Consider the following 20,897-nt stretch of genomic DNA (forward strand, 5'->3'; position numbering starts at 1 on the left):
ATGACCTCCCGCACTACCTCAGCACCCCTCCCATTTCTCCCATCCTCCTGACTTCTCAACTCTCATTTATTATGACCAGGCTAAATTTGTAACTTACAGCATTTACCTGGGTGGCAGGCGCTTGATTGTGTGTACAGTGACAAATTTGCAGGAGTATACTGTCTCACAGGCAATTGCCTGTGAGACAGTATACTCCTGCCAGTTTACTCGGTTTGATAGTCTGCTTTAGCGTAGTACGAGATTTTTATTTCACATGCAGTATGCAAAATAAGCTAGTTGACCAATCGGCGCGCCAGTGACCAGATTCTGGATAGAGTTATATGTCAAAGGATTTTTTGGCTGTGTTTGTTTAGGCCATTTTTGTTCACCTGTTTTTATTTACCTTTGACACCATTTTTTAAGCGAAGCGATCGCTTAATGTCATCGATGAAGTGGACGAGAATTGTAATTCTGTCGTGCGCGATCGACCGATGAGTACGAAAATACGTCGACACGTGACCAGAAATCAAGTTTGACTCAAAAAGAAATCGTCGGGTAGAATACAAATCAAAGTACTCCTGTGCAGTCATGATCAGAAAGGAAAAAACCAAAGTATAAACGAAAGAGACTTATCATATTCAGATTTCTATTAGTTTTAGTGGACAGAAATTTCTAAATTCTTTCAATACATAGGGCCTGTGAGCAGGACACTTGCCCGCGTGTATCGTATGTCGTTTATAGGATGTCACGCTACAATTTAATACAACCTTTGTTCAAACGACAACGGGAAATCTAATAAAATAAACATAAAAAAATACAAAATAAAATAAAATATTACTGTTATTCAATTGAACAAATCTATGAAGAAAATGTATTATTTGCATCTTCTAATCTCCGTATCTACGTGTCCTGACATTAATTTGAATTCCAACAGATCCTTCCAAAGTCAATGCTAATTTATGCAATCCCTTACATTGCGTCTTATGCCAAGACATGTAAGCTGCAGTTGGATAACTTACACACGACTTGCCAGCTACGTTTGTCTACGTTAATTTTTAGACAAATTTCCCGAAAATTATTTAGGACCACTTGTGAAACGTCATCGCTTCTGCATGCATTGCATGCCAATTATTTGTTAATGGAGGACATTATTTTTAACTATTGTAATTAATTAGATTTATTGTATATACATATATATATTTTTTAATTTAAGATTTTTATCGCCATTCTTTTTAGTTTTTAGGGTTGCGCCCCGCATGGGTTACTATTTTCCCGTTCGCGCAATTCCTTTTTGGTCCTTTTCTTTTTCTTTTATTTGTAAAATTTTAAGACCAATAAAGTTGATAGATTCTAACATTTATCTGGTATCATACAGGTGTATTATACCACCATTTAAATTCAGCTACCATTGTTTGTGGTTATATTTAGTTAGGGGAGCTGCTAAATTACGGAAATTTACTTTCCCCTGATAAGGGTTCCGACTTTCGCTTAGAACCACGCCGAGGCGCCAATCCAACCTACAAGTATCACTGTTTCCGACATCAATACATCAATTAGGTCCATAAAAGTTAGTTGACTAGTAATGATTTTTTTTATTGGATTCAGTCCAATTGCTGTATAAGTAATAGTAATTGGACCGAGTGGAGTACAATTCAGGGAGTAATCGGGCGAGTTATTTCAAAATGGGCCGAGCGCGCAGCGCGAGGACGATTTGAAATTACGAGCACGGTTACTCCCTGAATTGTACGACACGAGGTCCAATTACTAATTAATCGTATTAATAACAAAATTCGAGGTTAGGAAGGCTTTGAAAACCGTTTTTGTGAGAAAAAAGGTCAATGGTAAATTTAACTGGTTGTACAAACAGTGGGAAAACAGCAAAAAAGAACCCATTTACATGCGCGTGATTGACGCGCGAATGGCGTAGGTGTCCAATTACAGGTATCCAATTTGAAGTTGCTCAAATTGGATACCTGTAATTGGACACCCACGTGATCGCGCGCCGATTACGCGACAAATAGGCGCGCGCAGAACCAATCAAAATCGAGAATTTTGTTATAGATACGATTATGCATGGTAGCGATTGTCAATTACTACTCTGCGCGACACGGGTTTGCCTATGGCCCACGAGATGTTATCATAACTCACCAGGTCTTAGCATAGTTCGTTTTCATGTTCAATGTACATAGTTGTTGTCAGCTTATTTCATTACTTCATTACTCATAGGCGGCGGAGTACGGGGGGGGGGGGGGGTGGGGGTAATTTGAGTGTGGCTCAGCCCCGCACATTTCTGTGTCTAAAGTATCACTAGTGCATCATAAAATTGTTTTGTCAAGACACAAATCGTTTTATCACGAGCATACTTGGCGGGATAATATGGTGTAGGACTTTCAACGAAACTCATTTCCCCAAAACGCTACTAGGAGAGGATTACCTGTAGCAACGGCGACTTCAGAACGTACATTTGCTGCCCTCCGACGTCTATAAAAGAACAATTCGAAAAGCAGCACGAAGCAGGATCGTCTGAACTGCCTAATTATGCATTGCCACAAAACGATTACGGACACTGTTAAAAACATTGTGGGAAATTTGAGTAAGGGGTGCGTCCCGGGGGGTATGCGCTTGGCTTGTAGTACCTTGCCCTCCCCCCCCCCCCCCAAGTTTCAAAACGCTCCGCCGTCTCTGATAATACTCAATGAAAACATAAAGCCGAGAAAAAATGAGGAAACGTTCAGTACCAAGAACAGCTTTTTATTAAAACAAAATTGTTCCAAATGATAAAACTATAATTCTGAATTCTGCTCTTTTAAGTACAGTTATATAAAAGAGTAAACAGCTTTAAATAAAAATCTTATTATCAATGCTATACAACACAGGTACCAATAGACATTACGATTGGTTGGTTACGACTATAGCCATTACAACCCTCTAGCTATTTGTGATAGGCCAAGTTATTCGAGGCCTGCCCGTATTTAGACTATTATTTATACCACCAGCGTTGCATCTCCAAGCGGCTCCAGACTTATACCGAGTCTCTTCTCTCGCTTTTTGAGCGGCGCGCAAAATTTTCCCTCTCCTTCCCATCAACCTCTTCGAGGGTAGCGAAAAAACGAGTAAACACTGGGTACGATTCTGAAGCGGCTCAGATAAACCGTGAGAGCCTGGTCAAACTGCCTGGCTCGTGAAAGAACGATGCTTCGCTTAGAAACAGTAGCTTGTTCGGATGTTGTATCGCTTTTAAAGTGGTGGAAACAAATTAACAAGAATGGTATCGTGTACACCAGCAAAAAAACCAAATGCAATATCAGGTCATGAATATAATCGCATTTCCCTTGTTTGGACAGAGGTTTTTAGTGAACGACCTTACAAAACAATCAAGAGGAACGAAAGAAAAAAAAAACACAACTTACATATGTTTGCTATTATAAGTAAATAATAATTGTATTATACAGTAAAAAAATCAAATATTTGGAATATTAACATGGAAATATTATCAGCTTATTTATGTTCACCACTTTTGTTTTACCTTTTTTAAAATTAAATTCTATAGTAGATCGATTTGACCATTTAACACTTGCCAAGCACCTGACGGAGGTAACCTTTTAAGCTAAACATTAATATTGAAGTTCTCTTTAGCTGTCTTCGTAATTTCGTATAGTATTTCCTCCTAAGACTTTGCCATCATTTACTTAATTCTCATAATATTATCAAACCTACGAAGATAAATTAAACGGTTATTCAGTTTATCAAAGCACTTCGAAATAAACATAAATAACATCGTCTTTAATCTTTACAACTGTCGTTTATGGAAACCGAGATGACGACCAAAAAATTTAATATGACTCATCGAATATTTAGTTAACATCGAGTACAGTTATAGGTAGTAGATCGCTAGTTTATCAACAAAACGCTGCCTTAAAATCTAAGCAAAGTGAAGCGGTACCAAAATCAGGGTACCTCGTCAATTAACCTCTGTTTCACTGATTCCACGTCCAAAAAATTAACTGATCAATCACCATGTTTACTTGGAGAATGTCTGCAGTTTCTGGCTCTCCCATTAACACCCATCTCTACGGTTCAACTGAGAGGTTTCATTTAAGAAGCTCTATAGTAAAATTTCATTGATGCTAGAAGCCTTGGTTAATTTTCTGACATCGGCACGCAATAGTAGCAGAAAAAAGCTTAACCGGTGTAATCATGTTCCATTTGCAAGCAATTACGGTGAACTTCAAGTGTCTTTTCCTGTTCCAGTGTAAAAAAGTTCAAGTACCAACTTGCTGCAAGTAGTTCGCCATTTTAAGGGTGAAATACTGTTAGTCTTCTTTGGTCTAGCGCATCCCCTTGTTAAATAATTTCCTTTCAAAGGGATGCTGCACTTCAACAGTATGTTTTGTTCAGGGTTAAAAACTGTGTGAACTTGGCAATAAAAGCATTTTTGCCACATTCTTCTTCGATCATTCAAGAGTTGAAATGCTGATAGATAGCCTTTGTAAGCCGAGCATATCTACCCTTCTCTTTTAAAATGTCACTTGAAAGCGGTAGCCGATTTTAACATGGTATCTTCACGCTCAGTGAAAGGATCCTGAACTTGACACTGAACGCCTTCCGAGCGCTTATGGGTATCTGACGATTTGAACATTGAGATACTGGCCGCTTTGTTTTCCAGTCTCATCTCTTGTTATAAAATGCCATTAGTGAGGTACTGGAAACCGTCGTAAAGTTTTGTGGTGAGCGAGTGCATGCTGGTTTCCACCAGCTCATCAATGAAAGTACCCAGCTGTTCCTCTGTCAAGTTCATGTGGAATCTTTCTCTCATGGCGCGCACTGTGGACGAACCGCGGTTGAAACATGGAAGCTGTGAACCTGAGCGAGACAAATCATAAAGTTATTAAAGCAATTTAACGTTATTGAAACAGTGTTCGAGAATACCAATTCACATACTGTAATGATTCGATTTAGCGCCCGGGACGCTTATTTACTTTTGGCACCTCAAGGGAGGGCGCTCATTCGAGACAGGGCGCTTCTTTAACAATTTTTAAGAAACAACAAACTGTTCAAAAACAAAACTTTAATAAATAGTAAAATAACTAACAGTAACACTGAACTGTAACAGTAATAAATTTTTGGAAGTTCAGTTTCTTTTAAAAGAAGTGTTCGTTTTAGCAGTAAAAACATACATGTACAATACGGTGAGTATTCATGAGTTTATCTATTCGACGTTGATGACTTTAGTAGGGGCAGTTATCCACAATAGGGGCGCTTATTAAAATAGGGGCACTAATAAGAACGGGGGCCCTTTTTAGAATGGGGGCGCTTTTTGGAATAGGGAATAGGGGGGAATATGTGACAAAACACATTCGAAGGGGGGCGCTTATTCGGAAGGGGGGCGCTTATAGAAGGAGGGCGCTAAATCGAATCATTACGGTAATATTGCATTATTTATATCTCAATAGACCTTTTTTGCAGTATCTTTACCAGTCAACACATTAGCTCTCTTGTTTTGCACAAAATGGGCCCACAGTGTGACGTCATAAAACCAAAATAGCGACGTGCGGGAAATACTTGATTTTTTAAATCCATTATTTTCGATCCGTAGATAATTTCCTTAATTATTGTTGAAGAGAAAGTTTCTTAATAGAACAACATTTGCTGCGATTTAACAGCAAATTGTACAGGAGTCGAGGGTTTCGTACTGTGAAGATTGATAATTGGTGCGTCAGCATTCATACCAAAGAGAGTTTGAGCAAGGTCAATGCCCTTGTGTTAGCAATCTCATCAGTTGCTGACATCTTAAAATCGATTAACACACATTCCCTCTTAAGTACACACACTGCATCTACCAATCTACCTCCACCTAACTGTCCACTGACTGTACTATATATGGTTCTACCTCCTGCTTTGTTATAAATCCAGTCATCTAACCTGTTTGCATAATCTCGACCAGCTGTAGACACTTGTCCATGTTCTTGCGCGCTGCCAGGAAGCCCTGTAGCATTAGTATTTTGAAGTAGTTGTACATGTCGCTATCGATTCCGCCCATAACCTTCAATAATAATAATAATAATAATAAAATAAAAAACAGAAAAAAAAACAACGCGTAAGGTAATGCAATATTCAACACTAACGACAACAAAAGGAACAAATATCATTACCTCCACAAATTCGTGAGTGAGTTTAAAGGGTGAACTCTCGAAACCTAAGTTACGAGGCGAACATGAAAGGATAAATCCAAAGTCGATGTGGATAATGTGACCCTCTCCGTCCAGTAAAATGTTGCCATTGTGTCTAAAATAACAACAAAATCGTTGTTAAACAATTAGGGCCACACTTAAAGGGACAGCGTCACCATGCAATGCAAAAATGCAATGAAAGTATCGGTATAAATGAGAAGCCACTAATAACGGCCTGACATTGCTAAAATGTACTGTACTAATCATGAAAATTATTCGAAGATGGTTTGGCTACGGACGGATATGGCAGTCGTGGTCTAAAACTTTGAAAACGTCTGGCAGACATTTTCAAATTCGACAGTGTCTACTTGGAAAAATATCGCTTATAAACCGTTAATTCCATTTATTCACACCTTTTAGAATGGATTGTGCCTTTCTTTGTTGTTCAAAGGCTTTTTTGTTGACTAAGTGCACCCTCATAATTCTATCATAGCTAACACCAAATCGTATAAGAATTCCCGTGTAAGCTTACAAACCATGTTTCAGACCTGTTTCGTACTTAGCTAAGTATGTTGAGTTAGTGTGAATGTTCGAAACATAGATTTACGGGGCAAGAAACTGGCAGGGCAATTTTCAAACTTTCAAAGCGCTATGTATCACCTGTCCTTGACTTGCATAAAGTAGCACACAAGACAGTACGCGGCACAGCTCTGAACAAAATTCCGTTGAGCATTCAGAAACTCTTCTGAGTTGACATCTCCATGTTCCTACGAGGACAACAAAATAAAGGTGAAGAAAATACATTAACATACACACCACGAAATTGAAGAAATTTCCAGAAACATGTTTTTTGAAAATGATCAACAGAGGGCTGTACAAGTAACACGATTCTTGGAAAACTTTTTTGGCATAAATAGAGGTTCAAACATTTCGTTTTAAATAAAGGTAAAGGTAAAGCCTGCTGTCGAGCCAAGTGGCTCATCAGGCCGGAGCTTATCCCGGTTTCTTTAGCATTAAGCGGCTAGGAGTATTGCTACTCCCCCCTGGATAGGATGCTAGTCCATCGCAGGGTTACCCCCCCAGCAGTAAATTCGCCGGTACCCATTTATACACCTGGGTGGAGAGAGGCACTGTGAGAGTAAAGTATCTTGCCTAAGAACACAACACTATGACCCCGGCCAGGTCTTGAACTCGGACCGCTCGATCCGGAGTCCAGCGCACTAACCATTAGGCCACCGCGCCTCCCACAGTTTTTTACTACTAAATGTCTGACGATCTGTCACAGCTATAATTAAAATCGTAAAGAGAACCCACTTTTGGCGATGGGCCGGTTATAAGAAAAGCCAGTAATGTAACTGCCTTAAAACCTCTTTTCTCATTACAACATCAATACAGTACCAAGCATGTGGGTGACAAGAAAAAAAGAAAATCAACAAGGGGATACTGTTCTGATTTAGCACCAAACTCTCAAAACGGACACAATTTTGAGATGTTTTGCGTCAACTTTTCATAGCAGTTGTGTGCGTGTTGTTCTCTAAGTACCTTGATGAAGTAATTCATGAGAGACATTTGACTGTTTTTCTTGATCTGATGAAGAGACACGGCGTTTACTATAGGCTCAATCAGTCCACTGTCACTCGACGTCACTACAACAGCATACCTAACATCAAGATAAGATCTGTTAATTTGCAGCCCTCCATTTAGCCTGCGTTGCAGACGAACCAAACCCTGGTATATCGAGGTTTTGTGACACGTCCGGCTGCGACGCAGGCTGAGGTTTTGTGACACGTCCGTTTTTTTGTTTTTTTTTTTTTTTTTTTTTTTTTTTTTTTTTTTTTGGGGGGGGGACACGTCCGGGATTGAGTCGTCACACATTTCTAGTCACGCTAGTAACGCCAGTAATTTCCAGTAACGCAAGGATAGCTATAAATTGATCATTCTTTCGAGACAGAAGGCGTTAACATAAAATGCGATCACGACTGTACATGCTGTGGAAGTCGCAGTATCATACTTACGGCCTTAGACGAAGAGGCACCCGTTCATGTCTCCAAATGGCCTGCAAGTAGAGGAAAAACGTGATATGAGGTACTTTTGCAATTCAAATCAAAGGATTGCTAGCTTATTTTTTGGAAAAGGAAAGCTTAGTGTACACATACGTAGTACTGGTGGTCTGCAGTCATACTAACCTGAAATTGTAGCAGAAGCTGGTAGGCGAGAAGTTCTTGGCGAAGATCATCTCCACACTTCACGATCATCGGTAACAATTGTAAACATAGCAGTCAAGGACATTACTTGTAATTTATACACGGTGTCACTGATTAGGTCCACTTACAACTTACTTATACTTGTTTTCTAGTGGCCTAATAGAATTAAGTTACGAGTTTTGCTTTTTTGTGTGTCAGTGTGTGTGTTTTTTTTTACCATTGGCATTATATAAAAGTTTCACTAAGTGTTTTTATCCGTCGAAGACAGCAGTCTGGCTGTCGAAAGCTAATAATTTTTAAAACATTTTTACCAGAGAACGCTTTTTATCTTCTTACAATAACTTTATTATCGTGTCAAATCTGTAGTAGCTGAGGAGAAAAGTCCCCTCTACTAATTGTGGACACCTAACCTGCCTTCTTAGTATTTTTTGTGTTTTTCTATACAAGTTCAAACCAGGATCATAGTTGAAGGTTTAAGGTCATTGCCCTGTATTGCATTGCGCATCCTTACTGCGCAGAATTTTACGCGTAATAAGCGCGCGCGAGCGCGCGCACATAAACAAAATGGCGGCTTTTTTCTATGTGGCTTAGTCCGCGAGAGAAGTAAATTGTCGATTTCTCGTAAACGAGTCTGGTGACCTATCAATTTTTTCTCATATTTTGGGTGTAGCGATCAAGTTCTTTCTGTGAAATGAAAACAGATCAATTCTTGTGTTTAAAAAATAAATTATCGCTAAAAACGTGTACTTTACTAGTACTCGAAGAGGAATTTTAAAGGAATTATATGGAATATACAAGGTCTTCCTGCTCCTAAACGAATCTGGTGACCCCCCTTTTTTATTTCAAAATTTAAGTTCCCTTAAAGTAATAAACCAATAGGCGAAGTTTGGTTAAAAAATTGTGTTCAGTTCTATTTCAGGGCAATGACCTTAACCTATTCTCAGAAGGTTTTGCATGTAACAGAACCGATTGACCTAAAAAGCGTTATCCATAATTATTAATCGCGTTACTCAAATTGCATGACTGAAAATGGCGTGACGAATTTTGTAAAGTAGTGTTTTGACGTCATAAAAGAGGATATTCCAGTTGGGCACGTGACCATACGGTGAAGCTTCTCGAATCCTTGCTTCTTTTTCTTCCCATGGCTCCTTGAGAACAGCAGCTGCAATGAGGCAAAAGATTATTAGCTAGCGTATCTAGTAAGGGAAAAGGAGTAGATCTAAATGTGACTGTATTCCAAGGTCAGATCTGTTCAAATCCTACCTGAAGGATCTTCAGGGTCCCTCTTGAACAGGGCTTGAGGTGCACTGAGAGACTCAGAGAGTCTCCGCCTTATGTCTCCTGCAGCAACAAACGGGCCCTGTAAAATAAATTTTGGTGACAAAATAACAAATGCATATGTCACAAAGTGGGAATAAATTGACCTCGCTTCAAAGTATGAAAGATCATAAACTTACATCCACTATATCTTGTTTTGATTTATCTTCTATCACTGTAGACCAGCACTCATCATCAGAGTCACCACCCGATACCTAACAAAACAAGGAGGCACAAATACTTACAAGTTAAAATTTCACTTGTGGCTTCATCAGACGCGGAAATAAAAATAGAAAATACTCCTGATTACAAATGTAAAACAATGTTCAAAATAATACCAGCTTAATAAAATGCATAAATTATTTATCACTCACTGTAAATTGGACAACATCCGAGCGACAGTAAGTGGGTAAGTGTTCTTCTGACCTGCAAGAAAAAGGCAGCAACTTTATTAACGAAGGGATAGCACCAGTCAAGGAATGTTCGTACTGCCTACGGGTCCAGAGACATCAGCCTGATATCTGTACCGCTTAGAGCAAGAACCGGGGCCAAAGGGGCTTCGATTGTCAACTTCGACCTTAAGGTTTGTTGGGGATCCCATGCTACCCACCTCCCCATCTTCTGCTGTACATTATGTACAATGTGATACTGTGAAGTTGGTAAATTCTATAGATACCTTGTTTGCCGTAATGTAGGTTGGAACTGTTTGGATGGAAATGAATCATCTCCATTTCCTGAAGGTGCACAAAACTTCTACATATATCATATATGGAGCCTGAAATACAACAAGACTATTTACCGGTATACTAATAATTGTACTATCTCTTACATGTAAATACTGTCAACAATAGAATGTAAATAAATTTATATCACATATGAGCTTCTGTACAAATAGGCTATTTCTGAGTTACCCTTTGCCTCTGTTTCAAATTGAGTCTACGTGCAAAACCTTTCAAATGAAAATGAGTTTGATTTGCATGAAAATGGACCTGTAGTTGAAAATCATTTTCATATAAATGGTTTTGCACGTAGACTAGTTTTAAAACAGAGGCAAAGGGAAACTTGGAAATGGCCTATTGTCACCCAAAGTTAAATCAACTGACCTTATCTTTAGAGTTGAGAACCACGGCAGCAGTATGTGGTATTCTCACAACATAATGGTCTCCAATCCCAGGATGCACTGGTAAGCTCACTTTGGCTGGCAAGTTCAGGTTTAACAGCGACAGTTCTGCATATAGTCTGGACGCTACACAAGGGACAAATGGCATATGCACAGTCAATTCAAACCTCCTCAATAATACTAATAAATTATATATTATTTACCTCTGTCGCTCTTATTTTCTTTCTCATTCTTATGCAGGGAGCTTGGTAATACAGAGTTTCACATTAGAGCGGTTTGCGTTTGCTTTGGTTTTGCATTACTACGCATAGTGATTGGCTTAAAATTCTCGCGCCCTTTTTCCCCCCAAAAAAAAAAAAAAAAAAAAAACATCTCGTCCTCGATCACACTTTTTCCCCCGCTTTTCTTTTTTTTTTTTTTTTTTTTTTTTTTTTGTGCGGTTTTTTTTTTTTTTTTTGGGCGGAGTTATTTTTTTTTTTTTTTTTTTTTACACATTAAAAAATAAGAGCCAAATGCCAATGACTTCTTAATTAGGTCCCCCTGATTTCCTTTCCTGGGGAAGGGGCATAAAATAGAGGGTGCAGAGGACTGTTGCGTGAACAAATCACCCTTACAGTCAGTTTGCATTTTAAGCAATTGCAAGGAAGTTTGAAAAGAAAAGTTCCAACAGGGTTTAAACCCATGACCTTTGTCTTATCAGTGCCATGAGCCATAAACAACTGAAGGCCACGACCATGTTGTAAGTTCTTTGATATGTACACTGGTCATGACTGGTCAACTTACTCTTGAGATCCTTTGTTGGCAGGGAAGTGAGCCTCTTGCCCACAGCAATGAGTGCACTCATGAACTCTCTTTGAGCTACGAGCCTTGGAGTCTGAAAAGATAAAATGTCATCGAAATTACCTTATTAAAGGAAATTAAGGCAAACCCGTGATTAATTAAGGTATCTTGGGGATAAACGCGACCTAAATTAACGCGATTTTACAAGAAGGAAATCAGTGTTCTCCCTAATGAAGGAATTTAAGGCGAAAAAGGGGGTCTCATAGCTTCGAATTGAAGGAAAATAGTTGCCGCCGGACTTAAAATTGAAGATTATAGCACAACAGGTACCTGACTGTTTGAGATCTGGAACTAGGCATTCCTAATCCATAAGCAAAGACTATATCACTTATTATTTTTTACTGTGTTTTCTCACCATTAATGTCATTAAGCAAAGGGATCTTACCCCTTGAATTACTATGTTCAAACCTGTGAGCATGACGGCATTTATTTCCTGATGAAGGAAGCTACCTTTATCAAATTGAGACAGGAACACAACTGCACTTCAAGGTATCGTAACATGGAATAGAAAGAATCCGGGTAAAGATGGTGAACTAGCGATGGGGCCAGAACAGAAACTAAAAGCTTCGCAAACCGGAAAATTAGTAACTTTTACTCTGGTTTTAACTTGAAATCCACAGTCCAAACTACCACCTGGTTTCCCAAAATCCTAGGGAGAACACTGGATGTCACCAAAAAGCAACTTCTGAAAAACGTTAGCTTGGAGCACTGTGTAACCTTGGCTCTGTAAATACATGTACATTTAATGACTTAAAGGGCTACTTTAGAGCAGTTTTGAATTGAGTGTCGTAAAACCAAAACCAAAGTAATTACTCTGGCCAATCACAAAGGACACAGACAATCAAGTGAACCAATCAAAACTCGTAGCAAATACATGTAGCTGGCACGAAGAGCGGGAAAACGTGCGCGAGCGAGTCACGATTGGTTTTGGTTTTACTCCTGATTGGCTGAGAAAGTGGCGCAAGATTTTTAAGCCAATCACTAAGCGTAGTAATGCAAAACCAAAGCAATCGCAATTTACTTTCGACACTCAAGTGAAAACTGCTCTAATCTTAGAAGTTAATTACAAAGGATGAAAAAAGTCTAACCTGGCAGCCACAATCAGGTGTTCGAACTAGTTCAGTAAGCGCAGGACTTGATGCATTAGGAGATATCACAGGGGAGTGTTTGGTGCAGCGGCTGTCAAATGCATGGCCATACCTCAGGTCTCCAGTTGGGGACTCGTACTCATTTGACTAGAAAATAGGTCAGTTATCACTGTCAGTTAGTTTCATAAAATTCTCTTTGAAACAACCAGTGAAGTGCTCATTTAAGCTGGGAAAATTGGATATTCTTTTATTAAAGACCGTTTCCCCTAAGTAATTGAATGTCTGCTAACTGTTAAGATTTATATATATATAGCTCATTTTATTATATTGTAATGTCAGTACCGTTTTTCTTAAATTTTTTAACATTATTGTAAAGCGCCTAGAGCAGGCCTGGATAAAAGCTATAAAATATGTATTAATTTATTATTTATTATCATATTATTAATACCATGGGCAAAGCCTGGTCAACAGGGCAGGGTGAAATTTAATGACATTGCAAGTCTATTACAACTGCCAAATGAACTAATAGTCTCACAATCAATGATTGTTTAAATGAGCTACGTCACAGAAAACATGTTAAAAAACTGGGGAAAAAAAATCCAAATTTGTCGAACGAATTAATTTTTATCAGTCAAAACCATTCTTGGTTATTTTTGCCTTTTTATTACTCCTTTGTTGTTTTTCTATGTTAGAAAACTATTATATTTTGAGGTTTCCTTCAATTTGAAAGGAAACAGAAATTAACATGACTTATATGCAGGAGCGTAGCGCCCGGCGTTTTTTTGCCCCCCCTACTGTGACATTGTTCTTTTAAAATTTCGGATTCAGATGCGAATGGACTGGGTGGAGGGCACATACATGGTATAAGAAAACTGCTTTATAGACCTTTTCCCCCCACTTACTTGCATCAGGCGGGTGGAAGCAGTGATAGCTGCAGTGGCATCTGATTTTGATCTCTGGTGGGTTTTCTTTGTTGGAGTGGTTAAGGTTGCACCCATGGTTGCTGGGGAGACGGGCGAAGGTAATGCATGAGACCCACCTAAACCTGAAGGACTTAAGGGGGACCTGTGAAGAAAATTGAAGGACATGAATGAATGAATTAACTCTTTTAGAATTCAACTCAAATTTGGTTTTGGTATTTAGACAATAATGTAATAATTATTATTACCAGTCAGAAGTTCTTTTTATTAAATGTTTTTATTGTTTCAATTGGATTTCGAAATTCAAAGAATTACATATTTATGTTTAAGTTTTAATTTTATATATACACTGTAAGTTACTTGTTTAAAGTTTAATTGCTGTTTGTGTTAAGGTATCACCACACAGGAGCAGTAAAATTAATCTGGTTTATGCTTTGAGAGAAAGCTTGGCAAAAATAGCAGAAGAGGTACTAATTAAAAGGGCATTAATGGACATAATACAAGTAACAATACTCACTTTCATTGACCATTCCTTAAGTTTGTTTTAAATATTACAATTATGGGTCTGTCCATTTCATGAGTTCGAGTTCCAGTTAGAATTTCGAGTTGAGTTCGATTTCGAGTTAGAATTTCGAGTTCGAGTTAAAATATCGAGTTCGAGTTGCTTGCGGTTAGCTCCACTCTGGTTTGCTTGCAGTTAGTTCCATTCCTATTTGCTTGCGGTTAGTTCCACTCCTATTTGCTTGCGGTTAGCTTTCATTTTGTGATAAGGGTGACACTATGCGTGACCAACTGGGAAAATGTTACCCCATAACTCAAACTCCAAATTTCTCACTCGAACTCGAAATTTCTAACTCGAACTCATAAATTCTATACACTCTACAATTATAATTATTATGGAATTATCCTGTTTTCTTGACCCTCTAAGAGAAATAAAATTGGTTTGAGAAATTGGGTGACAAAAATTGAAATCTTTGACTGAATGAAGCAAATCCAAGAGAAAAAACTTCATGAGTTCGAGGTATTGGGAGGTTCAACAAATTCAGGGTTTGTAAAGTGGAATTCCAAGCGCTGTGATTAATTTTTTGATTTATTTCTTCACATAAAATGTCAGGAGACAATGGGAACTCTAATGGGGAGAAAGCTTTATGCCTGTTACTTGTCCCACCAGTTCAGACTGTTCCTGCCCCTGTGATATCATGAAAGATTTTAATCACCACCAACACCTCCCCTTGTCTACACTGGGCAAGAAAGTTGCCTGAGTTATATGGGTTATTGTATTTTCCAGTAAATGAAAAGCTTGGTGCAAAAAGATGCTAATAAATTTGATAAAAAAATTTTTTTTTTTTTTTTTTAAATAAAAAAAAAAGAAAAAAAAAAAAAAAAAAAACAAAAAAGAGAAAAAAAAAAAAAAAAAAAAAAAAAAAAAAAAAATGTCTGACTACAGTTGAACCTCTCTAATACGGACACCGAAGGGACAGAGCAAAGTGTCCGTATAAGATAGGTGTCCGTATTATAGAGGACACCTCAGTATATGACCTCACTTTTGATTTTATTGACAGCTTAAAGTATTTCGTAACTCGAAATATTCTGCAACACAATGCTGTAGGTAAAAATTAACACTAAGCACAAATTGTAAAACGGCTAAGATGAATAAAGCGACATTGGTATATTTTGTGACCACAAACAGGAAACTTGTATTACGAACACAAAATATCATTGCATGGCCACCGAAGCGTCCGTAATAGGGAGGTTAAGTTTATATTAATTTGTTCCCTGGGGCCAAGATTTAGTGTCCGTTGTCCGTATTTTAGAGGTTTTTTCTAAAGAAAATATAATAAGAATTTTGTTGGGACATCAGCGATTGTCCGTAATAGAGAGGTGGCCATATTAGAGAGGTGTCCGTACGGAGAGGGAAAAAAAAGGAAAGCCTCGAGCCAAGCAGTTTTTTTCTCATACTGCCGGAGCTTATCCTGGCTTCTGTAGCATTAAGGCAACTATTAAGCAACTAGGAATATTTCTATTCCCCCCTGAATGGGATGCTAGTCCATCGCAGGGTACCCCCCCCCCCCCCAACATTATGTCGCCGGTACCCATTTATACACCTGAGTGGAGAGAGGCACTTTGAGAGTTAAGTGTCTTGCCCAAGAACACAACACAATGACCCCGGCCAGAGCTCAAACCCGGACCGCTCGATCCGGGATCCGGCGCATTAACCGGAATTAGGCCACCACGCCTCCCACCCGTAGGGAGAGGTTTGACTTTAATGTTAAATCAACTTAACAGATTTGTCCCTGTGTCATGGCCCTTAACTTGATTTCTCCCATATATTTTATAGCACTTTGTTTTCTGAATTAAAGAAAAAAAAATGCAGAAGTGCATTTTTTGTCACATACTTTGGCCTGCATCCGTCCAACACCAACTGCAACAGTCTAATGCCTCTAGCATACTCAATAGAAGGAAGCCATCCATCAGCACAGTACGCTTCTAACAGCCAAGAAGCCTGAAGATTTTAAGAGAAACTCTTTTATTTTAATATTACGGTATAGACCTTTGCAGTTGTCCTTAGCCACGAGAATTTGAAGCATGCTGTTTTTATTTCAACCACCACAAACTATATATCAAAGCAAAGCAAAAAAATGAACTAATCTTATGCTATAAAATTGCATCATTTCAATTTTATGTAATTAAAAAAAAAAATCACAACTAATCACCATGCAGGCATTTATCAAAACCTGCTCCCTCCCCCACCCCCTGCATACCCATTTGTTTAGCAAATCAGGAATCTTTAAAATAATAAATAAACTGCCAAAGAACTGAACTACCAGAAACGGGCATTGAGAAAATCTACAATTAACTGTAAATACTTAAATATGCAGGGAATCCAAGGATGTCTCCTGGGGTTCAGGCTTTTGTGCAATAATCATAATTCTACACTTTTCTCAGTAAACATTTTGTCAATGGACTTCATACATGACATGTCCCCCGTCCGTGACGGCACCCGTGGGCGGCAGTCCGCGAGCCCAGCGGCGGGACGAGGCGCGAGGGGGAGGGGGGTTACATGTACATGTACATGTAGCAAAGTGCTAAGCCTTAAAGTAATTAACACAAAGACAGCCCTGGAAAAAACTAACAGTACCTGCAATGCAAAGGAAAAACTCCTCTTGCACCTCTCAACCAAGTATCTGTGAAGAGCGTCTGATACTTCATCCACGTGGATGTACATGTTACTAAAAACATATTGAGATAAAATTAATTCATGATAAAAAAGATGGGCATTGTTGATGATACTACATGATTGTGGGTGCTTACCATTTGTAAGAAAATCGGTTGGTGCGACCGTTGCATTGGTAGCGATTTTCCGAATATAACGACCAACCGGATGAGATTTCGCTACCATTATTCTACCAGGCGTTCCTTTCCGCCACCGACAGCGCGATCAGTGTTTTTTCTGTCGAATAGCTGAATACTCGAGGTAGAAAAAACTTGACGAAGAAGATGGGCTGATGCTGTTTACTGCCATGTTCCATGAGACGCGATTAAACAGAATACAATGTTATTTTGAGGTGTAACAGTTCCCTAAACTGCACGAGTTGAGTTGAGGGAAATGGCACGTTCGAGCAGATCCCCCGAGAAAAAATGAACACAGAACAATTCCAGTGTATACCAGAGGCAGGCAGCTTATTTCTCCCGTTAAAAAAGTGCTGGCATTTTTATGGTCGAGTTGAACATACAGAGAGCCATATGTACACAACTAAAACCGCGCGGAGGTGCTAAAAAGGGCCTGGAAACGGAATTCGCTCAAATGGTAGGAAATTTCCGATGTTCCGTTCCGAACGGAAAAAGTGGAGTACCTCTAGAGGTAGTCCACAATCCGAAGGAATTTCCGGAAAATTACCTTACCATTTGACTTCAAACCGAAATTCCAGGTTTTTTGGCTAAATGGTAAGCACCCTGTGTGTTGAACCCTTATTAGAGACACTTTAGTATAGACAGCATTAAAATGGGAAGTACACATTAAAGTTGGTTCCATGATGCTTGAAGTGGGAAATTTTATTGAGCACTGCACATGTATTAGGAAAATAATACTTAAATTAAAAACAATGTAGTTTTATTTAATTAAGAATAACTTACATAAGCTGTGGCAAATAGAAGTTGACATCTTCGTCATCAAAGGTCTGAAAAAAAACGAAACGAATTTAAATTCCTCTAAGTCTAAGGAAACAGCACTGTACTATTCCTGTACATCTGATATTCAGTATGACTTCAATCTGACAAATGAAAGTCACATCATATATTTGTTTGACATATTACAAATATGGGGACAATTACCATGTCCAAGCAAGCATATTTGGCAATTTTAATTAAAGTACTGTCAGAAGCATAATGGGGCAATTTATTAGCAAAATTTATCCAAACTTATAAACGTACACATACATGGAGCAGAAAGACTCAAAGTCAGTGCCTGTCCCATGTTTATTGTATTGAGCGGATCTAATTTACTGCATTCACACTATCTCTTGAATGAACATATTTAGAGTAAACATTTTTTATTATTTAATAAGCATATTTCCCTTAGACATATATTTATTATTGCATTGTTCACGAAAGTTGTTCTTCTTGAACATGAGCCATTGTGGGTCTGGAATTGCCATGTTATAGCATTTACATATCTTTAAAATCATACTTGATCTGACAAACTTGATAAACCCTGAACACACTCACTTGTCTGTTAGAGAACAACATTAACATGTTTCTTGTGACTTACAGATCAAAACTACCCCATGTGGTAGCTGCAATCACGCTCAGAGTAAACAGTCATGTTTTTTTCATGACTCACTTGCAATGTACTGGTTGATGGGAACACTTTTTGAGTGAAACATGCCTTATTCATAAGATCAGACTAAACATACTTCAGCCAAGTGTGAATGCAGTATAAGTTTCTTGGATTAAATTTTGATAAGAAAATGGGAGTGCAAAACAAATTGTTTTGGCAGTAAACTGGCCTTTTTCGTGCTGTACATTATTCTTTATGTTTGTGTTAATTGCCATCCAGACCTCGTTTGGGTGCTCAAATTATTTTGTATTCTGTACCCACTGACGAGGCTTGGAGGGCAAAATGAACACAAATGACTAAATGGCTGGAAAAGGTCTATTCTTAGCAGAAACATATGTTGTAATTAAATTTTACCCTCGGTAGAATCTGGTAATTTTTGTTTTTCATTCATTATCACAATACAGTGGAACATCGATATAACGAAGGGCCAAGGGACTGGCAAGATAAATTTGGCTATATGTTCAGGTTTCGTTATACCGTGGTTGTTTTCTATATTTTTTTATTACTTGGGTGAAGAATATTGTTCGTTAAACCTAGGCCTTCATTATTGATGTTTAACTGAGGTTATAATATATAAGTCCGTTAACTGATAATAAGGTTCTTAATTATGCTTACTGTATTACGATACACTAGAACAAAGGAAAATGCTAATAACTACTTGTACCAACGAGTAAAATTGAACCACTGACAATAAATGTTACATGTTTCAACTGTGCCATCTGTTAGCCTATTTTTGCTTCACTAACTTCATTTTATCATAAAAGCTTAGTAAAGCAAGAAGCTCTGAAACTGAGATGGCACTTTTGTTGCAGATGTCGTATCCTTTGCCTACTAAACTTCTTGAATACTTACAAAGAGTTTGTTCCCAAGGTATGTCAGAACTCCAGGCTCCTTGGAATTGAACAAATATGCAATTGCAATTGACATGTCAAATAGCTTGGATTCAAACAGACGCAGTAACCAGGAACTTTTAGGAGGTGGAAGACTTGTGTCAGAGTTTGTCTCCGCAAGGTCAAGCCTTAAGTCTTTGCGCAGATTTCTAGTTCTTTGCTGCATTTCACTCTCAGCCATTTGTGAGTCTATCTCTGTATGAGAAGCATTTCCGTTGTGAAGAGAGTGAGCCCCAAGATTTTCATTGGGGTTATTGTTCACAGGTATAATTATCTCATTTGCTTGCAAGTCAACTTCAACAACATCTTGCCAAGATTTGAATGGGTTAGAATTTGGAGAGGAAGGGGTTGGTTGTGCAGTACAACATACTGGACTTTCTGTCATTACAGCTATGTTTCTTCAGCGTGTTGCACATGCAACTCCAAGACAAGTCAATTGTAACCTTATATTGAGTTTCTGCCACATTTAGGGCACACAATGTAACATCAATACACGAATGTAAGCCTGGTTCAATAAATTAAAGCATCAAAACAGCATACAGGGCTACTAGGCTTCTACGTAAGTCACTTTTAAAGCTCCAGACCTTTAACCCCTTTCTTGCGAAACGGTGAAAATTCGACTAATCACGTTTTCTCTAGAAAGTTTATTTGTCTCGATGACAGAAAAAACGTCTTGATGTCCCAATGTATAAAAACGCAGTAAGCTCTGACTGCAATAAGCTCTTTCCTCCTTTTCCAAACGGACCATAAATTTGTAAGTACCAGTCGATAGAGTCGCCAAAAGTGTCAACACCAGACAAAGAAATTTTTATTGCGTGAAGACACGCAGAACAGCGCTAGTATCCAAATCGGAAGTGAACTTGATGTTGTAGTGGCCGGCCAAGGCGAAGTAGAATTTGCCAGCACAAGACGTTGCTTTTCTCCTAGAACCTTTCACACTTACAGCGCTTTCCAAAATTGAAGTCGAAACCCTTTACGTGCTCGTAAAATCGCCAGAACTACTCCAGAAACACGCGAAAATCCAATGGTTCAATGAAGCGAGATACACTCTTGACTCAAATGACAATTTTCGGTCCACCTCCTTTTCACCTTTTCATGTTTCAATCATTTTCTGGTTGACTCCCACTCTAATACAAAGTGCTGCTTGAAGAAAACCGTCTAGTTGTTGTCTCCTGTTGATAGTGTAGCCACAAGGGAATAAATCCGCCGATTTCTGCCTGTAAACAGTTTACGTGAAGGTTTTGAAGGAAGAACATCTGCAGCTGCAATTACCCAGAATGCTATTGGAGGTTAACGCATAGAGAGGGCGGAGACTGGGGATAGAAAAGCGACAGTCCTCGGAGAAGTCCTCGTCCCCCGCCCCTCGGACCGTTGGGGGAGAGTACTCCTAGGGGTTCTAGGAAAAAAGAAAATGTGGTCATTTATTTCAGGAAAGAAGGAACTATTGTTCATGTCATTTGATTGATTTTAGGGATTTGTGAGGAAAAGGGAAGAGACATGCAAAATTTTTAAAGTGATCAACCTGGGGGAGC

General features: G+C 38.6%; 1 protein-coding gene across 1 annotated transcript; it reads right to left on the bottom strand.

Annotated features, from left to right (window-relative positions):
• Positions 1-2,714: 2,714 nt before the first annotated feature.
• LOC144642488 (phosphatidylinositol 4-kinase beta-like) lies at positions 2,715-20,628 on the bottom strand. The gene is given in 21 exon segments (XM_078501451.1): positions 2,715-4,842; positions 5,902-6,022; positions 6,132-6,264; positions 6,810-6,916; positions 7,692-7,809; positions 8,165-8,205; positions 8,336-8,414; positions 9,434-9,515; positions 9,617-9,713; positions 9,811-9,885; positions 10,045-10,096; positions 10,347-10,408; positions 10,410-10,445; positions 10,774-10,916; positions 11,574-11,664; positions 12,719-12,865; positions 13,621-13,783; positions 16,035-16,141; positions 16,778-16,868; positions 17,773-17,816; positions 19,328-20,628. Coding segments are annotated over 21 exon segments (2,397 nt in total). The 5' UTR covers positions 19,751-20,628; the 3' UTR covers positions 2,715-4,657.
• Positions 20,629-20,897: the final 269 nt, after the last annotated feature.

This window comes from Oculina patagonica, chromosome 1, assembly GCF_052425735.1.
Source record: "Oculina patagonica isolate OP01 chromosome 1, crgOcupat, whole genome shotgun sequence".
Lineage (NCBI taxonomy): Eukaryota > Metazoa > Cnidaria > Anthozoa > Scleractinia > Oculinidae > Oculina > Oculina patagonica.